Raw genomic sequence first — 23863 nt, forward strand, 5'->3', positions numbered from 1 at the left:
AGTGTAGAAAATTTAGATAACGTGCTCAAGATTGATGGCCTCTAAAGGAATATGGTCTTGTAAAGTGGTCACCCAAATTTCCACACCATGCACTCTGGATCGACTGCACTTGAAATGCTGCACATTTTACCCAGTGAGCACAATCCAATGGTGCATATTATGGAAATTGGCATGCTATTGTTGCAAAATCTCTATTCATCTGAGAACAAGATTTCTGAAAATGCAACATTCATTTGCCACGTTTCCTAACATCCACTGACAGAACTTCATTCAAGCTTCAAAATCATACCCGTGGTGCTCTCTGTTCAGATGCAGACGGCAGTAATAGTATTCATAACACAAACAGGTTTATGTTCATTTTTCAGCAATTGTCTGTGAACTAGCGTGTAGATTATTCCAGGTAAAGTACAAAACAGCCTCTTCATTATTACCCGATGTTATGTGCATGTCCTAGAACAGGAGGAATCTTCTGTAATGATACTGTTCAATATAGGCATCTTCAGCATTCCAAAAAGCAATTCCAGTTAGTTGTGTATCTGGAAATCTTCCTGATGTAGACAGTGCTCATGCAAAGGATCCGCACTTGCTACCCCATAGTAAGGAGCATATAAACATATTTGTCCATGGAATGCATAGCAAGCGAATAAACAAGGCTTTGTTGTGACCGTATAGCAGTGGAGTGCAGCCTGTGAACTACAGGACTGTAACATATCAGCGCTTTGCTGGTCGAATGTGCAAGAACTAGCCTGTGTTTTAAAAACTGAAGCTTCATATACAATTAAAAATAGTAATGCAACATGGGACTCCAGCAGCCAAGCCTATTTCAGACCGACTAGCGCTCCAATACTGATCCTAAACAGCTACGCAATACTGTAACTGTGCAATTAAGGCTTCTACGGTGTCTCTTCCATTTTACTGTTTTATAACTATATCATATCACTGTATTGCAGTTTTAAGCATTTACTATACCTAAACACTTGCAAAAGGAAAGCAAAGCAAAGCAAAGCCATGCCATTTCTACACAAGCCATGATGACCCTTGGAGGGGTAGTAAGGTAATGGTTGCCACTATTTGTAATTTCAACACTCAGTGGTGTAGAGTGGCTAGCTTTACACCTGGCCACCTCTGTCCCCAGGAGTTAACGTGGTACTCATATTTGGTGTAGGCTGAGTGAGCCTCAGGGCCATGTACACCTTCTGAAGCGGAAAACTTGTTTCTTAAACTGTTTGCCTTCCTGGCAAAGATAGCCGTAAGCTTGGTTGGCTGACACATCACAGTTCATAATTTTCATGATCCGAGTTGATTTCCCAAAGGCCCCACTGGCATTTTATCCTTTAATATAACAACCCAAGTGTCATTGGTGTCAACAATAGTTTTTTTTCTATGTAAATTCGAGTGACTAAGTGTAATACATCATTTGGTAATTCAGCAACAAACAACATATTTGTAAACAAGTTTGTTTGTGTTTATTTTAAGTCATGAATGTGTCATACTTTTTTACTGACTAAAATTTTGAAAATATGGTAAGATTACTTGTCTATACAGACAATTTTAGATTTTTTTAAGTGTATTCATAATTCATAGGACAAATTCCAAGAAGCTTCAACGATAGCACAATGCAGACGTTTTTCTTAATCTAAATCTACATAGACTATACCAAAGATGACATTGTAAAGAATGTTCACAAAATAATTTTAGATTCTTTTATGTCATATTATTGTTTGCGAGTGTTATGTTTAGTTTTTAAACCACTTTAAATACTGTATGTAGTTGAAGATAGTCACACAGTAACCGAACTGGTACTACTACTTATGTGATAGGAAAAGATTTTGTGTACAGTATTATGAGTAATGTTGATTAGGTGGATTCCTAATAAAAGTCCTTTTCTAATGATGTTGGGAAATCAACACGGATCATGAAAATTATTCCTGACAGGGAATTGACATGTCCTTCTGGGTGAACTGAGCATGCCTTTACTGCCTTGACCAGGCAGCCCCACCTAATTACTTGGTATGGCATAAAATTCCATCATTTGTTATTGTGCAACAACTGATTGAAAGAATGTCATATTTTTAGAATGATATTATTCTCATGGTGTGGAAGGTTAGTAGAATCCAGTATGCTTTGCGGGATATGTTTGCAGTCAGTTGTTACCATACAGGAGACAAGCAGAGGAATCAAGGCACAAATTCAACGAGATATCCTGGGGTATCTGGTACCAAAACCACAACAGCAGGTTCTCCAGTTGGCAATGGATCCTGCATTATTCGTTCCTCAAATAAATTATTTCCTGGATCAACAGTCCAGAAATTTCACTCCCATCAACACTAAATCCTCGATCAAGCGGTTCTCGAGAAACAGGACGGCTACGGCATACTTATGGATCTTGACGTTAACATCCCGTCATTGAGACAGAGCAAGTACCGGTACTATACTGGAAAAGCGATAGGCAGTGAACTTTGGCTGGTATTGTTTAGATAATCCTAGAAATCATAAAGCAGAATGTGGCCACAACAATCTGAAGCAGACAAAGCACATTTTGACAGCTCTAGTTGAATACAGAATGAGTTTCATCAAATGTTTGTACTTGTACAGCATCTACATTATGTTCAGGGTTAGATGTTTATTTTTTTTTTCAATTGTATCGCCGAACAGGTTTTCGGCACTTCCCACAGGGCACTGTATAGTCACTGGGCTTTCAGACAGGAATTGAAATTGCTCCTTCATAACACGAATTAAGTATTTTAATATTATCAGATACTATTATGTTCTCAAGACAAGAGATATGTTGCAACTTACTGTGGAAGGTCTTGGGATTGCCTATTACTGTTTTGGTCCTAATATAAGGTGGAGAATTTTACGTTTTTGTGTTAAAATGTCATAAAACCACAGTTGTTATACCTGCACAGCATAGAATTTTAAATGTTTGTATCATTTTCCCATTCATACCGACTCATGCAGCGAGCGTGCTTTCCAGCTGAGCTCAAGGTCACAAATAACCAAAATTTCTGGAATTTTGATTATATTTTTTTCTCTTTCCGACTTGCTTGTGATTAGTGATGGGAAAAAGCAGTCGTGATTGAATATAATGCACTTGAGATCTTTCGAGAATCAATACCTTCAAAACCACATTCTCGAGTTCGAGGCCTAATCAGGCCTAATTTACATGGTAGAGAATTTCCGGAAACTTACTATGAACAGTATACTGGCAACCAAATTACAGTAGAAGACAAAAAATAACAAGGGATTTCACCATCAAGTTGGGCACTTTGGTATCTAATGTGCTTTATTTTATTAGATTAGAGAATTAAATACTACTGTTGTCAATTATGATTTGACTTGGCGTTATTACATTTTTCAATGAGTTCACCTGATTAAAGTTGCTGACCTGAAAGAAGTTTTCACGGGAAACTGACCAAGTTTCCCCAGTAAAACTAGATGTGGACTATCGAGATTTTTAACTCACATAATTAATGTTTGAAGCCGGCCCCATGGGCTAGTTCGCCTGCATCATACCCAGAGGCCTCGAGTTCAATTCTCAACCAGATCAGGCATTTTTACCTGGATATGAGGGCTGGTTCCAGGTCCACTCAGCCTACATGATTACATTTAATTGAGGAGCTATCTAATGGTGAGATGGCGAACCTGGTCTAAAGAGCCATGAATAACAGCCAAGAGGATTCATCACACTTAGCATGTGTCACCTAGTAATCTTCAGACCTTCGGACTGAATAGTGGTCGCTTGGTAGGCGAAGGCCCATTAGGGCTGTAGATTGGTTTGGTTTAGGAGTGTTTGTAAGATTACAATTACACATATTTCATTTTTGTGATGTTTAGCCAAATGTTGATGGTTTTAATTCAATCCCAGGTTTTCTATTTTCCCACGTTGTACATTTCTTTTCCGGGGTCCCTCCAAAAACGAAGAATTGAGGTTTCACTGTATACCATGCTGCCAGCATGTCATGTGCTACTCTCCCTGCTCCTAGGTGTATTAAATGTTCCCTGGTCATGACGATCATAATGCAATGACTCATCTGTGCGTATCACGATTTCATGCACACTGAAATATAACTTAAGGATGGTGGATGAAAAAGAAAAGGAGTTGGTCTATGTAAATTGGCATTAACACCCAACGAATAAACTAATCAGCAATATTCCTTCCAAATGAAGACATCTTCAGTTTGTGCACACCAATAAGAAATACTACTTCTACAAATTACAATTCAGGACAAGAAGTTGTTTGTAGTGACTGCAAAACAATAAGTACAGGGTGTGGCAGAAATACCTGACGAATTTCAGATCTAAATAACTCAACAATGCAACAAGCCATTCAAAATTTTGTTGTGCAGTTTAAAAGAGCAGGGTTTGCCATTTATGTCATACAGTAGATTGGAGCGAACTAAAGGTCATATTGGCCACAGCTTTCAAACAGGTGTTATTGTCGTGGTGCACGCGGTCTTGGCCTTGGAGAACACTTGCATCATCTCGTCCGGGCTTGTCAGTGTACCAGCCAGTCGCTAGCATGGCGCAGAGTGGTGAACACCGAGGTTTTGTGATTAAGACTTTATTTCAAAAATGCTGACTCTGTTACCACAACACAGCGTTTGTTTCGCAGACACTTTGGCTTAGGTCGACCTGAGAAAGTTCCAAACAGGAACACCATTCTGTTATGGGTGAACAGTTCGAGAAAAAGTGATTTGAGTATGAAAACAAAGCCGCCTGGTAGGCCTTGTAGTGTCCAAACACCAGAGACCGCCCATGCAGTGAGACACGCCGCTACGCAATCTCATCAACGTTCAGTGCGTAGGCATTCACGTGCTCTGGGACTCTCGGATCGCACTGCAAAGAGGATTTTATATGCAGACAAAGTTCCATCCGTACAAAATGGTGGGTGTTCAGAAACTCAGTGAACGTGATTGGGCCAACCACAGAGCGTGTTGTGAGACTGTCTTGGAAGCTGTAGCAGCTGACACCAGTGTCCTGGCAAGTGATGAAGCGCATGGTGGGCAAGGCTGGGAGATGTTGGTGGTATATATGCGTAGATACAAGAAGAAGGCAGCATTTATGGTAGGAAGGGTTGGCAAGGCGAGAATACTTGGTGGGATGAATTAGTGAATTAAAATTTGTCGGGTAGGCATGGCTGGGACTTGAAGTAAAGAGTGGGGGGAAAGTAGATTGAAGAGGAGCCGTAGGAGGGCCATTTGTTAGGCTACGTTAGTACACAAAATTTTCGGTACTGGTCCACAACCAGTCCTCAACAGATCCATGAGCGACCTCTCCACAGCGAGCATGGTACTGTTTGGTGTGTTGTCGCTGATTTCGGAATTGTAGACCCTTACTTTTTTGAAGACGAGGACAGAACTGTAACAGTAACATTGGATTGTACACAGCTGTTACGCAACTTCCTGCAGCTGACACTCACCAACTTAGGCATACCTACCAACTTTACAAAACCAAAAATCAGGAGATTTCGATATGAAAATTAGGAAAAATAAGGAGATATAATTGGTCAAAACTGCTTATTCTACATGTCTTGCACAATACAGTACTATGATATATTTATAACACTTATTGTCTCAAAGCCCGACTGCTGCTATACGAGGCTACAAGGCTAAAAATTACACGTCCTATTTCCTCACAGAAAGTACATGAGTGGGACGATCGGTCTCTAATAAGCCTTCCGAAAATAGTATGAACATGTTCCATACGTGTGAATCGGTCATGCACTTAGATGCCATTATGTAGCAAATGTATAGATTAATATATTGCATCAAGCACCCACACAATTATGGGAAGCTGAATGCTATTTGTATCAAATAACTAGCTGTTGTACCCGTGCTTTGCTACGGAATTCGCAGAAAGACTGTCCTTATAGTTTTCCCAACTGAAGTCAATATAGGTCATTACAATGACATCAGTACAAATGTCAAGAAAATCCAAAGCACATGAGCTATGTCGTACAGTTGACTTCAGTTTGCAAGGCAGCATCAATCCAGGACAGTAGAGCAGTGGTGATCTGTTTTCTTCAGAGGTGAAAGCTTAGGCCACCAGGTGATTTGTGAACATGTTTATTAAAACAGTTCAAATTATCATGCAAGTACACAAAACAATTATTAGCATCTTTCTCCTATACAATAGACATACAACATGTCATCAAGAGAAGTTTATTATTAAAATTCATGAGATTTTCTTAGATATTAAGCAATCCAGCTGTTTAATAGCATACATGAAATATGTTACTTATTCCCTTGATTCACTTCAAAAACATCATAAAAATATTACAAACAAACAACTTAATTTCCATACCTTGCCATAGGAAAGTGTACACAGCTTTATAAATTCTACAATGCCATCAGGAATACTGGTTTTGCTCAGTCTTTTCAGGTACTCAATAATGTCATGAGTTTGCAGCCCGACACTTACAGCAGCATACAGGGAATATGCTGTCAATTTGTACTGCAACAATCAAAAAGTAAAATTAGAGTACTGCAATCATTCACTGAGAAATAAAACAGATAAAAGAATGCAAGAACAAGTTAATAATCTCAAGTAGTAGTAGTAGTAGTAGTAGTAGTAGTAGTAGTAGCAGCAGCAGCAGCAGCAGCAGCAGCAGCTACCTGTTCTGTGTTAAACTGATCTCGGTCAGACTTTGCATGTGTAAAGTGTGTTACGTCCTACATTTCATGACTTACCACAATGACCACTATTCAAAACATTATTCTGCACGTGTGAAGTGTGTTTTGTCAGTCTGGCAGAGATTCAGTGCATGTTACACATGCTATTCCTAAAGTGGGACAACAGTATGTAACGACTTCTCACCCTTCCTCACATTGCATCACCACCATCTCAATCCTATATACTGCCTGCTCTATGCTATGCAGTTAACATGCTTCTCAGCGTAAGCTCTTAGTGTCACGAACCTCCGCTAGGGGCGCCAGTTAACACACCCAACTTATCTCCGTACCCACGTTCCAGTGCGTTTGCATTGAGCATTTATATGTGTGTCTCTGGTTGTAAAATGATTAATTGTTGTGTTCCTCTCTGTATATCAAAGCAGGAAATCGAAATTCTTCAAGTGTGAAGATTCCTGTTATCCCCCCAAGTAAAGAACATTTGGAAAATTGGCTTAACGCTATATCAAGGCAAGGATCAACCAAGGGTAATCAATGGATTCCATCCGATTATTCTTGTGTTTGTAGCCTGAATTTTAGAGGTGGAGATAAAAGATAAAACTAAAAGAAGAATATATTGAAGCCAGAGAGCGTGCCTAGTCGGTCTTCGAATTATCCCCATTACGTTCAAACCAAAAAAATAGCTCCACGAAAGACTAGACAGCGACAAGGTATTTCTTCGGAAGAAATCTGTGATGAAACAAGCTCTTTAGCCGCAGGAAATACATTGGATGACGAGTACGAAATTCATTTGAACAATGATGTATCAATCCAAGTCAATATTTCAATGCGTAAGAATGACAGCTGTGATCATAAAATCAGACATTTGAGGCTCTGATCAAGAATTCTGAGACTGCGATAACAGGTGATGACTAACCATAATGAAGTTGAAAGCTACAGAGACAATTCGAAGACAACCCAGAAATTGATCGTCTGAATAAAGTAAAGGAAGCAGCCAAATATAAAGGAAAAACGACCGTTTTTTTAATCAAATCCATAATTTTCGCAAGACAAAATCCGGGCAGTCAGAACAAATCACCTCTCTAAAGGACCAGAGAAACAAGGAAATGCCATTTGGTCCTTGCTTCAATGACGGTGAAATTCTGACATTCACCTCTCCACGGTAGAGGGAGCAACGACTGCATATAAAAATAATATTTATATTTTATATGCAGGCGGCTAATGAATGAAGGGACCAATTGTCTCCCAGTATAAGGAGATCCCCTATACCAAGTGTCAACTTGTGTCAATTTGTTTCAGTCTCTTTTTTTCATTTATTCAGTATGTTATATATTTTTAAGTTAATTATGTATTTCACTGGTTAAGTGTAAGACAGGGACACGTGTCCCTAACTTTGCCAGTTAAAATAAATCATATCTATCTATCTATCTAACAGTCTCTTTGAGAGTGGATGAGCGGGTATGTGTAAGGGCACTCTATTGTTCCCAAAGGCGGAGAACCAGTTTGGTCAACGGCATTAGGATGCAGAAGGCAACGGGAAACCACTGCATTAAAGATCCTGAGAGATATTTCAATAAATCCACATGGCATGGCTGCAATCGGAGCTGGCCGTGTGGATCGTCTACCTCCGTTTGGAGACGACGGCTTAAGAAGAAGAACAAATCACACGGTACTATGTGGCACGGGGAATAGTATCCCAAACGGTTACGAATATGGCAGGACTCCTTGTCTACAGTAGTGTCAGCTCCGTCACAAAGTACTCTGGACAGGTGGCCTAAATGGAAAATGTTGATAGGGTTTATCGGGATTTCCCAATTAGTGAAGGAAAGACTTAAAGCTGAATGTAAAACTCTCAGACCAACAGAGAGGAGTGTAACAGTGATCGCCAATTAAATGGCTAATTAGGTACAGCTCCTCTACGACCGAACCAGTGACAAGTTTGTTTGCGTGGTCAATGTTGAAGGTGTATGCGGTACAGATATTGTAAAATCTCCTGCTCCTGCTCTCGCGAATAAACTGTTGTGTTTTCTTGTTATCCGACTTTCAAAGAAGTTCTCTAGTCCTACTGCCTCTTCCTCGTTAAAGGCTTAGAAGTCTCCGATCTATCACTTTTAGTTTAAATTATTACTGTAATGCCTTTTGGCAAAACAATACAGATTTGTGTGCATTTCTATTCACCAGCAGATAAAATACTTACAATGGTTGAATGATGATTTCATCGAGTACGTTAAAATAATTCGGTTGGAATCAAAACGTGAAAAACTGAAGTGTCTTACTAATGAGACGGCAGATGCTGTCTCGCTAACTGTGAAATCTATAGTGGAATGTGTGCCTTATCTGTTACAAAATCGATTATTTTATGTTCTCACTAGATAATTTTCTGGAGACGCAATAGCTCTATTTAGTTCAGTGGATTTATTGACATAACGAACGCACGCACTGCATTATGTGCTATTAAACGTATCCTGAAAACTGGTCATGAACAAAGGGTCAGCAAAATAGTGATAGAAATATTTTTGCGTCTACTGCTGGTAAATAACCGTAAGAAAAGGATTGAAAAGGTGCTCCGTTACTCGTGTTGAGAGAATTCTGAAATTTGTATGTATCATGCAGCATGGGATGACTGTAACTGGTAAAATGTTATATATTTTACGTTTCTATATATTAAGCCAAGTTCAAATGTGAAACGTTTGTTTCTGTCTGTGCATTATCTTCTCAATTAGTAACATATTAAGGATTATTTTTCATTTTATATTGGTGCTATGGACCAAATCTCATTTAACCAACATGTGCTTTGGGTGCTGTAAATGCTGCCATCTGCAATGTCACTGTAAACGCAATTCTCGCGGCACAGAGCAGGCAGTATATAGAGATTGAGACGGCAGTGCATTGCATATAAAATCTACTCGAAAGTGCTGCAGCGTAGAAATGAAGCTCATCTAGATGAACAATTGGGTGAATATCAGGCAGGTTTTAAAAAAGGATGCTCCTGAGCAGAACAAATATACAGTAGTGTCATGAATTCTGGACACTTTGTACAGATTCATCGAATATTTTTATTTTATTTTTATTTTTTAGTTTTTATTTGAAACATCTTTTGATTTAATCACTACCTCAATTCCGCACAGCATCGAGTCTACCAAATCTTGGAGATCTTCTGCTTTGATCACTCTGAACCATGAACTGATGATGGCCTCAAGCAGCTCCTACTTGTTATGGCGATGCTGCTGTGAAACAAAAATTCTTTAACCACAAGATCTCAATCGGGTTGAGGTTGGGACTGTTGCCAGGCCAAGGAAGCACACTAATGTGATGGTTAACAAACTATTTCTTATTAATTCTAGCGCTGTGACACGGCGCACTGTCTTGCTGAAAGATGTACTGATTGTTGTTACATTGAAACAAATCATGGATAGAGGGCACAAATTTCAACACTTACTTCTTGGTAGTTTTTGGCATTAATGTTACCCTGTAACACTTGCAGATGCCCAATTCCATGTCTTGTCATGCAGCCCCACATCATGAAACTGATGGGATACTTCATAGTGGCAGTGGTGGACTCGGGCAAAAAGTCTTCGCCTGGTCGACGATGAACAAACTTTATTCCATCGCGTCCAAAGATGATCTTAGTCTCATCACTCCAAATGACTCTAGCCCAGTCTTCTTGTGTCCACTCCTTGAGTGCTAAAGCCTGCTGCAAACGTTTATTGCCTCTGCATTTTGTTCACATAAAGCTTCTTTCTTGGAGTCCACACTCGCCAAACCATTTTCACAAAGTTTTTGACTGACCGTTCGTCTGAAACTTCAACCCCTGAAGTCTTCAATATGGCATTTATATCTTTTGCGGTATGCCGACGATCTTATAGAAAAGGATGGCAGATTCTATGACAGTCTTGATCAGTCAATATTGGTATTCTACCACTTCTTGGAGCAGTTTTGGTTGACCCAGTTTCTTCATACTGCTTACAAACTTTCCTCACATCCAACTTTGTAGCACCTCCACCCAACCAGTTTGCTTTTTCCGCGTAAGTATAACATTCTTCACGGAGTGTTATTGACTTACTCCATTTACTCGGTGACCAATCAGCAAGTTTCGGTACAGAGGACATTGTTTTCAATAAAGCAATTATAACACTGTTTGATTTGTCGGAACAGAACAAAATTAATGATAAACTTGCTTTACAGCTGCACAAGCATGTATCAATCAATCAATCAATCAATCAATCAATCAATCAATCAATCAATCAATCAATCAATCACTACTGATCTGCATTTAGGGCAGTCGCCCAGGTGGCAGATTCCCTATCTGTTGTTTTCCTAGACTTTTCTTAAATGATTGCAAAGAAACTGGAAATAAATTGAACATCTCCCTTGGTACGTTATTCCAATCCCTAACTCCCCTTCCTATAAATGAGTATTTGCCCCAATTTGTCCTCAAATTCCAACTTTATCTTCATATTGTGATCTTCCCTTCTTTTAAAGGCACCAATTAATTCGTCTACTGATGTCATTCCACGCCATGACTTTTTTAATCATTATCAGTTATGTCTATTTACTTATTTTTAATAAAAATATAACATATCCCACTTTCTAAAAATGAAAAATATTTACTATACTTACCACAAACAAACAAAAAAAAAAAGCATAATTTATTGATTTAATGTATCACAACTTACGTACATCTTGTGATGTTAAAATGAATAAACATTTCAAGAGTGTCCAAAATTAATGCCACTACTGTATATCCTTAAGTATCTAATTAAGATAACAGCAATGAGAAGCCAGAAAAGAACAACTTTCAAGAACAAGCTTCAAAAAGCATACAACTCAGCAGATCGTAAAGTAATGCATAACGTCCTTTGAGAGTTTGATGTAGATTATCAATCCCTCATGTTAATCAAGGAGACATTGACAGACATCTCAAATTAAATTCATGGGTGAAATCTCAGAACCATTTGAGATAAAAACTGTTCTGAGACTGCTGTTTAGTAGAATCCTGGAAAAGGTCATCACAGAATGGAGATCAAGAATGACCAAAAGGGAACAACAGAACAGGATAAAGATAGGACGTGGAAAAGGTGTATGCAGTACTCCTAACTGACAAGCTACACTCAACCACAAAACAAGTAGAGGAATTACGAAATGTGGCCGCCAAGGTTTAAGAATATTTTTCGAAAATACTGCATATATATGACTCTGACAAAACAGATCTCACAGACAAAATCAAAACCAAATTTGGGGAAATCCACCATGTTTGCAAGAAATTCTCACCTCGAATGGAAATGAGAAAGAAGCTATAAATAGAAGACTAGGAAAGATGGAAATGTTATGGAACTTATAAATCCAAGTCCATATTCATCCAAGCAAAATTAAAACATTATTGCACGGTCAGAGCACAATGTCTATATGCGGCAGAAACCATTTTCACTTTACAAAGGAAATATTTAATGTATCCTCCTATTCAATACATAACATAATTCCATCATTAGATGGAGTAATAAAATTCAAACGTTTCAACTTGTTTGAGCCATCTTCCGTGAAATAAGGAGGGTTAAAGTTATTTATATAATACAAGCTAAAAATGTGCTAAAAACATAATGAAGGAACAAATTAAAAAACAAAAGAGACATGGTGGAAATAAAAAACAATACAATATACAACATTTCCATCATTAGATGGAGTAATAAATAACTTGTTGAGATAAATTCAGTGGAAAAAAGGTAAATATTATACATAATTGAATCTAAAAAGTGTGTTAAACCTAAGAAGAAAAGAAATGAAAGCAAATGATACAGATGGAAACGAACAATAAGTGCTTGATAGGTGAGGTTGCGGACCTCTTAGTCTAAACATTTTTGCAGTTTGATACAATTCAAAAAACAGGACGAAATCACTGTGTTCAAAATTCAGTCCTGACAGTCTGTCTTAGTAGAGTCACCATCCCGCGAAGGGCTAGGAGGGGAGCGAAAAAGCTTGAGAATACAAGTTTGAGATGAGACAACATGCCAGGTGAAATGCATGTGACGTGATGGAAAAACGCCAATGAATCTCAAATTTAGAATAGCAGCATTCTCAATTTCTTCTCACTTTAGCGGTCTCGTTCTCGAAGATTGTTTTCAATGTTGGCTAGGTGTCTTTGCCTTAACTTTGAGAGGGCCAGGCCATTTCGAGAGGACAACCACCTATTAAGTTACCGTAAGTTTAAAGTTTCTTCACACTCATTTCACACTTTTTACTTATCAGCCCTAAGTTTCTCACACAACCTCATTTTTTCCATTACAGATTGGAACTTCACTGACGGTTTCCACTATGGTCACAGACAATTCAGCTTCTCAATTTTGTCGCTGCCCTCCAGACCATTTAAAATGGGTACCCTGTCTGTACTCCAGAGGAGCGGCCTACACTGACACCTGGCAGCAGGTATAAAATGACTTCAATGTCATACAGAGCAACATGTCAGTTGTATCTATATCATGCACTCTCATTTCAGGACCAAGTTAAAGATGATAAAAGAAGGGAGAGACACTGGAAGGTATGAGAGAAATAGTCCACAGTAACAGGAATACAGAGAGGCATACTGTTCACAAAAACCCTACCTGGCCTGTTGGAAGGATCCACAGAAAACCTTTAAAGTAACACATATTTGCTTTAATCGTATCTAATAAAATTACAATACCAGTTCAGTGGTTGACTGCCTAACTGTAAACCATTGTATTAATGTACATTTAGGTAGTTATGAGTGACATTTCTTTAAAAACAATATGTACATTAAAATATTGAAATACTTTCACACCATATACGTAGTTTTTTTTTACTTACAAATATTGCACTATAAGTTTTCATTTTACAATAATTTATTAAACTGAATTTCAGATCCTAATAGGCCTAAAACGGTAGAAATTTACTAATGTCATGCATTACTTACATCATTATACTAGGAAAAAAACCCCCACACCTTTAAATTAACGGAATGGAAAAATTATGTTATAAAAGATTTAAAACTTCCATTTGGCACTATCAAGGAGGGACTTGCAACAAAGTAAGTGTCTCAAGCAACTAAACACAGAAGCTTACCTCATGAATATGTTCTGGACGACATACAGGCTCTGATATAGCTATCAGGAAATCATGAGCATGTTTATAGACAGAAGAAAATGATTCCAGGAAAATGTGCCCATTAGGTGCCTGAAATAAATTAAAACAGCAATGCATTTTAGGAATACTGTGGTGCACTATCTCAATAATAATAATAATAATAATAATAGAAGGAAAATTTTGGGACCTATTGGACCAGACCATAGATAACATCCCCAAACACCATATAAAATTATTAATAGGCGACTTCAACGCTCAACTAGGCAGAGAAAGAAAATACCGTGACATCATCGGAAAATGGCCAGCACACAAGAAAACAAATAAAAATGGAGAGAGACTAGTTGACCTGTGTAGAAACCATAATTTAATCTCAAAATCTACATGTTTTAAGAGGAAACCTCAAAAACTCAAAACATGGAAACACCCTGACTACACTAAAGGAGAATGGCAACTGGACCACGTCTGCATGGACAAATACCACCACAAAGAGATCTATAACGTCAAAGTCCTCCGAGGAATAGACACAGGTTCAGATCACTACGTAGTTAAAATTAAAATTAAACTCACTCCCCAGAGGAGACAACAAAAGCAAGCCCTTAAAACTAAAAGAAAAATAGATCCTACCCAGCTAATCAACAACAAAAATTACCAGAAAGCAACTGAAAAAATAAAAATCACAGACAAACTTGAAGACTTAGTACACAACCTTAAACAAATTGCAGAAGACCTAGCTCCAATTAAACCACGTAAAAAACACCAATGGTGGAACAGTGAATGTGATGAAACAGTGGAGAAAAGACATCAGGCATGGCTATTACATCAGTCCCAAAAGACAGAAATATCCTATCAAAAGCTAGTAAAACAGAGAAAAGAAACTACCCAAGTCTTAAGAAGAATAAAAAGACAACATCATAAGGACACCCTGCAGTTAATTGAAGAACAGTTCAGTAAAACTAAATCAAGGGACTACTACAAAACCTTCAGAAAGCGGCTCCAAAAATATGAACCCCCGACCCTACTGATGAAGGATGAAGATGGTAAGCTGGCCCATAACAATAAAGACAATGCAGAAATTCTGGCTAAACATTTCAACAAGCTTTTAAATTGTGAGGAACCTACAGAACTCCTTCATTTGGACACCAATACCCCGATAAAAACATCACCAGAAAACATCAATCCCCCCACAATAAAGGAAGTATACCAGGCTCTGAATAAATTAAAAAACTACAAAGCGCCAGGAGAAGATCAGACCTTTGCGGAAATCTGGAAATATGCAGGAAACTCAGCAAAAGTTGCCCTCCATCAACAACTTGTCTCTATCTGGATTAAAGAAGAACTACCAGAACACTGGACAACAGCCCTCATTCATCCTCTGCACAAAAAAGGGGACAAAACCGACCCTAATAACTACAGGGGAATCTCTCTCCTAGATATAACATACAAAATATTTTCAATAATCATCCTTAATAGGATAAGTTTACAACTTGAGAAAGAACTAGGAGAATATCAAGGAGGTTTCAGACCCTGGAGGAGCTGTCCTGATCAGATCATGAGTCTTAAGTTGATAATGGACTATAACAGGAGAAGAAACAGAGATATGGTGATAACATTTGTAGATTTCAAGAAAGCTTATGATTGCATCCATAGAGAATCTCTGTTTAAAATTTTAAGACACCTTGGACTACACCCCAAATTAATAAACATGATAAAATTGACTCTCACCAATACCAAGTCAAAAGTGAAGTTTAGGGGTGAAACATCAGAGACATTTGAAATTAAAACTGGACTACGGCAGGGAGATGGGCTCTCACCACTATTATTTAACTGTGCTCTAGAAATGGTAATGAGGGAATGGTTTAGAAAATGTCCCCCCAAAATAAAGATTGGCCGAAAAATCAAAACAAATTGCCTGGGTTTTGCTGACGATTTAGCATTACTAGCAGTGGACATAAAAGAAGCAAAAACCCAGATATCAGAACTTCAAAACATTGCAAATAAAATTGGCCTCAAAATATCATTTGAAAAAACAGAAATTATGCCCCAAAAACCAACACAGCTAAAAGAAGTCACCATAAATGGTAATAAAATCAAAATAGTAACTCAGTTTAAATATCTTGGAGAAGTAATAACACATAACTTAAATGAAAAAATCTCAATCCAAGTAAGAACAAATAGATTAGCTAAAGCACAAAAATTAACATGGGATATCTACAAAAAGAAATGTCTATCAATAAATACAAAAATAAAACACTACAACACAGTTATAAAACCGGAAGCTACATATGCAGCAGAAACACTCTTTTACCTGAATAAACAATCAAAGACTGACAGACTTCAGAAAATTGAAAGGAGGATTGGAAGAACCTGTATCAACAAAAAATATCAGAAAGATGGACAGTGGTGGTTAATACCTAACAAAGTCGTGTACAAAGAGCTAGAACCCATTACAGATACTATGCGTAAGAGGAGACTGGGATTCTTTGGACATATCATGAGGATGCAGGACTCGAGACTTCTGAAACAACTAGTACAACACAATCTCGTCTCAAAAAATACCACAACAGGATGTAAATGGATCAGAGAAGTAAGAGAGGATCTGAAGGAAATAGGCCTTACAACAGAAGACACCAAAAATAAGATAAAATTGAATACAAAACTCAAGAATACAAACCTCCGCTTTACCCTTACACAAAACAAACCAACAACACGCACATTTTCAACTGAGGAAAGGGCACGAAGATCGGAGCGTCTGAAGAAGTACTGGGAGGACCGCAAAGCCCGAACAATCCCTTCAAAGAGACCTGAACGACGGACTGACTAAAGTGATCCTATGTGGTCATAAAAGAAGAAGAAGAAGAAGAAGAAGGAAAAGTGAAAATTACAGAGGCATTACCCTCCTATCACACGGCCTTAAAATTATGGAGAAGATCATTGAAGCCAGAGTAAGGGATATACTAGAGCCTATCTTAGAAGAGGAACAACATGGTTTTAGGACTGGAAGAAGCACAACAGATCTGATATTTGCTTTGAGGATGTTGGCAGAGAAACACTGGGAAAGAGGAAAAGACCTAATTATTGTGTTTATGGACTTTGAAAAGGCGTATGATAATGTTCCTAGATCAACTATTTGGAAAAGTATTAGAAAACTTAGTGTACCGGAGTACCTTATTAGGAAGATCCAAATGCTATATAGTAATTGTAAAAGCTGTGTCAGAATTGGAGATGGTCACTCTGAATGGTTCAATACAACCAAAGGAGTACAACAGGGAAGTGCCTTGTCACCACTTCTATTCATAGCAGTTATGGATACCTTTTTAAAGGAACTAAAAGGAAAAGGTAATAAAGATCTTCAGGCTCTGGTGTTTGCAGACGATGTGGCAATATGGGATGAAACAGAGGAGGGAGTGCAAATTAATCTGAATGCATGGTGTAAGAAGTTTGATGACTATGGAATGAAATTGAACCCATCAAAAACAGTAGCATTAAAAATCAGCAGACATTATACAGAATGCAACATAAAAATACAGGACCACCAAGTTGAAGTAGTACACCAATTCAGTTATTTAGGAAGCGTAATCGCTAGTAATAACAGAGCTGAGAGAGAAATAACAAACAGAGTAACCAAAGGCTCTAACTTTTACAGCATTGTTAGACACCTAGTATGGGATCAGAGAGTCCCACAAAGAACAAAAATGACCCTGTACAAGTCATATTTCATTCCTATCCTTACATATTCTCTGGAAACCTGCACACTAACATCAAAGGATTATAGTAGGATTCAAGCCTGTGAAATGAAATTTCTTAGAACTGCCCTCCAAAAGACCCGACTTGATCATGTGAAAAATGATGAGATCCGATCTAACCTAGGTCTAAATGAATCGATGGAGGAAAGACTTAGGTCATCTAGACTTAAATGGTTTGGGCATGTTAAACGAATGAATAGCACAAGGTTACCATGTGCTTATTTGGAAAAGAGAATAACAGGTAGAAGACCAGCTGGAAGACCAAGAAGAAGATGGATGGACCAACTGAGGGAAGATGTGGAGAGAAGAGGATGGAATTGGGAATCTGTCTTGGACAACGAAATGTTTTTGAATAGGCAACTTTGGAAGACGCTCGTTTTCAAACGCCCTACCCGGCTCGCTGGAAGGGCAAACTGATGATGATGATGATGATGAATAACAACAACAACAACAACAACACTTTTACAGTTTTTGGAGATGCTGAGGTGCCAGAATTTTCTTTTGCAGGAATTCTTGCAGGTGCCAGTAAATCTACTGACATGAGGCTGGCATATTTGAGCACCATCAAATACTACCAGAATGAGCCAGGATTGAACCCACCAACTTGAGCTCCAGCCTGGCCACTGCACTTCCGCAAGATAAAATTAAAACATGCCGCATCACACCACCTCAGACGTCTTACAGTGACAAATGGGAAAGGACAGGACTATGGCAGGCAAGGAAGCAACAATGCCGTAACACGTTAAGCACCAAGCAAAAAAATCTGAAATTTTCACCTATGGAACAAAAATCATTTCATTTTCTGGCATTTCAGTAGCTCTACTCCAGCCTGAAAAGTAAAATATAACGTCAGAAATGTAGATAAAGTAAGGTGGACACCAATGTCCGCTATGGCCTATCGGGAAACTTTTATCCACCGAGGTCATGGTGGTTACCATTTGCATCCACATCAAATGCTGTCTGATCCCCAGTTTGTAACCTAGCAGGATGACGATGTGAGGGAAGAGGGGAATAGAGTGAAATGTGAGAGATAAGTACATGTTAAGTGACAGTTGTGGATAACAAGTTCATAAAAGTTGCAAAAAAATATCTCCTTCCAATCTGCGTGTTCACACCTAACTACTGGAGTAGGATAAGTAAACTATTTTAAAACTATATAGTAAAAGTAGTAGTGGAACTGTCTGTCACTTCAGGGTGTTAATTAACACTTCCTTATGACTATTTTCAACATTCCTAATTACACTGCTGAAACTGTTGGATTTTATCAATATTAATTTTTAATTTACATGGGAGAGTGAACGCCAAACAAGCTGCAAAGTAAAGAAAATAAATATTCTCATATCTGAAAGTATCATCAACAACATTCTTTTTGCTCACTGCAGAGTGTAGTAACCTAATTTACTTTATCAATTCTATGTTGCAGCCTTGATGAGATGTCACCATCCGGAGCGGCCTTCAGGTTTTATTAGTATAATCTGAAGATGTAGGCCAGTGATCATCACTTATTCTAAACCTACTTGCTGTTCTTCCCCATGGTCTACTGTCTTCAACTTTGCCTTGCAAAATGGTCTTTTCCAATTTCTGTCCTCCTCTTCCAAAAATTCTTTCCTGATGCTTAGTTCATACATAATTGAAGCATTTGTTGCTCTTTCTATCCAAGGTATACGTAGCATTCTCTCCCCCCCCAACACCAGATCTCGAAGGCATCAATTTGATTTTTGTCATTAGCTTTTACAATCCAAGTCTCACAGCTGTACAAAAAGACTAGTGATTCAACTGGCACACCTTCATAGCTTTCGATATTGCCCAGTTCTGCCAAATCTTGGTAAGTTTAAATATTGCAGCTAGATCTAGGATAATACGTCTTTTAACTCTTTTTCACAGTTTCCTGTCTCAATAATGACTGAACCCAGGTAGATGAATTCCCTATTACATCCAAGTCCTTTAAGCATCCTTAAGGTCGATATGACTTCGCCAGTCAACTACCATAAGTTTGATCTTTTTCATGTTTATATCTAGAAGATAACATAGACAAATACAGTTCACTCTTGCAATCAGGTCATGAAGTTCCTCTTTACTTCCAGTGCTGAGGTAAGTGTCATCTGAAAAAAACAGGTTGTTGATTTTTCTGCGCTTACAATGTATAATAAATACTTTTTTCCTGTCTGTACTGATCTGCATTTAGGATGTCGCCAAGATGAGTGTTCTGTCGATGCACTGAATACCCTCCAAACCTCAACAACATAGACCCTGATATCAAATTCACACTGGATTCAGAAACTAATGCTTCCATCAACTTTCTAGATATAACGACTTCCTTCTTCATTCTCTTATAAAATATACAGAAAACCTAGCCATACAGCCTCAACAACAAAACAAGATTCCAGAAATATACTTAGACTTTCTGGAACACAGTGCCATCGAAAGGAATGATAAGTTTAGCAATATTAAGTTCTGGGCCAGATTTGTAGATGACACGTTTGTTCCAGAAAGTCTAAGTATATTTCTGCTAAGATTCCAGAGGCCGGTGATCCCATAGTCAAGCTGTTTTGCTTATAAATAACCTTGTCAAATGTAAAATAATTATTATCCAGTAATAGTTTTAAAACAGACATAAAATCAGAGATTTCAAGTTTACTCAGTTGAGGATTAGAATTCAGATTATTCTCAATGATGGAAAAAAATTTGCTCGTTTTTATGCTTGGATACATGTTAATGATATCGAAAGAATGTAGTGTGTGGTGCGGTTGCAAGTTAAATTTATCTAGTTTCTTAATAAGCTCTGAAGTATTTTTAATGGATTTTTGAGCAGCAAAAGTGAAATGTTTTTTAAGAACCTGTTGAATAAACCAAGAAAGTTTGAATAAAGGGCTTGGCCTATAGTTTATTATAGGGCGTATGGGAACACCGTCCTTGTGGATCTTCGGTAGTGCTTTCGCAGTTGGTAAGCTAGGGTTCATGCTGATGAGCTTCGACTTTTCTTTTACAGTTAAAAGAAATGATGCATTCTTGAGTGTTTGTTTAAGTTTCCTTTGAATTATCAGCGTGGGATCTTTGTTGACAACCGAAAAAGAACTATCTTTAAAAAAGTTTTTTTGTTTTTTCAATATACTCTGTACTACATACTTTTATATCTTTGTTCATACAACCTGTTTCAGCTGATGATGGTGTCCACAGACACCGAAACTGGTACTGAATAAAAAAATGTTGTGATTATATTAACAACATATGTATTGAAAAAAGGTGGATCAATTAAATTTCCCTCTATTGTATGTTATCTCCTTTCAATACGGACCAGATATGAAGTTTTTAATGTTGAACCGTTCCAACAGACTGCTGTTTAGCGATGGTTCCCAACGAGTACATAGCTTGCGCATGCCCTTACATCAGGCATGAATAGGTACGAAACCGTACGCAAACTGCTTGTTGGAACAAACCTTATAAATAAGGTTTAATGTAAGACTCAACCTTGAGAAAATCGTATCAAAGATGGCTGAAGATGCTCAATACAGTGAGCGAAACCTGTCCCAATTAACGTTTGTATTGTAATATTCCTTTAGAGACAATAAACATTTTATGTATTGAATTGAGTGGATAATAAAAACAAGAATTGTAAATACTAGTAGTAAGTTCAATACGGGTAAAAACATTAAATTGGTTTTATACATACCACATAGTCGAGCATCTAATCTCCTTACTCCCAAGTCTTCCCATCCCGAAGTTTGCAACATTTTCGTAACACTACTCCTTTGTCGGACATCGCCCAGAACAAATCGTGCTGCTTTCGTTTGAATTTTTTCCAGTTCTCATATCAAGTAGTCCTGGTGAGGATCTCATACACTGGAATCATATTCTTAACTGCAGTCATACCAGGGACTTATACGCTCTCTCCTTTACATCCTTACTACAATCCTTAAATACTCTCATAACCATGTGAAGAGATCTGTAACCTTTCTTTACAATCTCATTTATGTGATTACCTCAATGAAGATCATTCCTTATATTAACATCTAGGTACTTATAGTTTTCCCCATGAGGTACTTTCACCACATTAACACAGTAATTAAAACTGTTAAAACTGAGGACTCTTGGTAAATCACTTATTATGAATGTTAAGCTAGTAGTAAGCTCAATCTATAGTATTGTAAGCCATAATGTTAAGCACTGGAAATACTTAAGTTGTATGTGAATTTGTATATGATGATGCTGGATTTAGAATGTTAAACTAGTAGTATTTCTTGTAATATTTTCTTTCCATGGAATTGCTTGTCGTGCTTTTGTTGATGTAGTTTTGTTGTTGTTGTTGTTGTTGTTGTTGTTTGTGAGTAATTAAGTTTTAACTTCACTTTATTATCACACTACTGTAAGTGACCATTTCCAGCAGGATATTTCCCACTTGTGATGTATTTGTTAATAATAATAATAATAATAATAATAATAATAATAATAATAATAATAATAACAACAGCAAGAAATAACAAATTTAGGAAACATATCCATAAACAAGAAACCCAACACAAACACAAAAGCAAAGGAAGCACACTTATGGTTAGTCCACACCAAAGTTAATAAACAATGTTAATGAAAACATTTATCAACATAGTTAATAAACTTTTGTTAACAAACTTCTTCAACAACGTGTCCACAAAAAAACAGCTGTTTGTGAGGTTACAGTGGATAGAGTCAGGAAGAAGGAAATACAGCTAGAGCTTTCATTATTTTAGTGAGTACAATTAGAGAAAAGCACAGACTCAAAGTGTGGCAAAGAAAAATATTGGAAACACGATTAGAATTAAGTCTGGAGAGAACGCTTATGTCAGAACTTTTAAATGATGATGCATCAGGCTTTCAAAATTTTCTTGAGAATGCCCCCACATGACATTCAGTTCTTGTTAACAACAATTGCTGAAATTGCAAGAAATGATACAGATTATTGGAAAGCCACCTCCATTTTTGACAGGCTAGGTATAACTTCAAGATTCCTGGCAACTGGTGACTCCTACATTTCACCGAGGGCTTGTGTATTTGTCTAGAGTAGCAGAACAAGCAATTTCAGTAATTGTGCCTAAGGTGAGTGAAGTTTTATACAATTTCAAGGAATTGGTAAAGGTACAAAATTAAGAAAATCTTCATTTAATCTAGTTAGGATAGTTTTATTTTGATGATATACTAGTGATTATGGAAGGTTATATTATTCAGCGAGGAGTGAAGCTGGAAATGTATATTAGAACTTTCGTTTGCGATTTGATAGTCGATTTTTAGAAGAAATGCAAAAGCATCGTATTCTGCTGTGATGAATTTGCAGGCTCTTATTGCATCTTCGCTCATGTGCGAACCCAAATGTTAATGAAAACACGAAAAGTATCATTCACAAAAGTTGAAGATATTTTGTTTATAAACATAGCCAAAAAGTTTACGAACATGCTATTTTGTTTATTAACAGTAAAAAATGTTTATGAATACTGTTGGTTAACATTGTTTATTAAGTGATGATAAAGTTAAAACCTAACTACCCACCAACACAACAACAACAACAACATCAGTACAACAAGCAATTCCATGATAGCAGTGTTTTGGTTTCTCTTTTAATGTATGTTGAGCCCCTTTGATCTTTCCTGATTTTAGTTTTCGAGATGTAGAACATATACAAAGGAAGGAATACAAAGGGAACACATAAGTGGTGAATAAAGTCTGAGAGAAAGAGACTTACTACCCACAAAGGTCTTGAATCATGGTCCGGCTTCAGAATCATTTGTGAACGATAATCCTTAGCACCATACTCATCTTCAATGCCAGGTTGCTCATTTTCTACATTCTTCTTAGCAGCATCCGGAATTCCTTCTAGAATCCAAAGAAATAAACAGTTATTAACACCTGAATGGAGAAACATCTCAATGAACAGAATGAAAATACAAAAACTACTGGGTACTCATGATTATCAAAAGATCAAAAAGGAGTGCATGTTCAGGAAGTAGAAAATCACGCAGGAATTATGTGAAACAGTACTTTAACACAGTAAGTTTGTATAACAGAGAGGGAAGCGTGTCTTAAAAGGTACTTTTTAATTCATTTCTGCATTTTTATTCAAAATCAAAGGTTTTTCAAGGGCAATCAAGTGTACTTTAATCGGGCGAGTTGGCCGTGTGGTTAGGGACGTGCAGCTGTGAGCTTGCCTCCGGGAGATAGTGGATTCAAATCCCAGTGTCGGCAGCCCTGAAGATGGTTTTCCGTGGTTTCCCATTTTTGCACCAGACAAATGCTGGGGCTGAACCTTAATTAAGGCTACGGCCGCTTCCTTCCCATTCCTAGACCCTTCCTATCCCATCGTCACCATAAGACCTATCTGTACCGAGCTCGATAGCTGCAGTCGCTTAAGTGCGGCCAGTATCCAGT

The 23863-nt window shown here is 37.6% G+C and overlaps 1 protein-coding gene across 1 annotated transcript in view; it reads right to left on the minus strand.

The window, feature by feature from the left end:
• The window catches only part of hay (ATP-dependent DNA helicase hay), a 186450-nt gene that overhangs the window by 146817 nt on the left and 15770 nt on the right, over nt 1–23863 (minus strand). The window contains exons 3-5 of the mRNA XM_067142877.2: nt 23181–23311; nt 13707–13817; nt 6307–6456 (exon numbers count right to left, since the gene is read on the minus strand). Coding sequence (XP_066998978.2) covers nt 6307–6456; nt 13707–13817; nt 23181–23311 — 392 coding nt within the window. The remainder of the gene's footprint in view (nt 1–6306; nt 6457–13706; nt 13818–23180; nt 23312–23863) is intronic.

Source organism: Anabrus simplex, chromosome 3, assembly GCF_040414725.1.
Source record: "Anabrus simplex isolate iqAnaSimp1 chromosome 3, ASM4041472v1, whole genome shotgun sequence".
In the NCBI taxonomy this organism is placed as follows: Eukaryota; Metazoa; Arthropoda; class Insecta; order Orthoptera; family Tettigoniidae; genus Anabrus; species Anabrus simplex.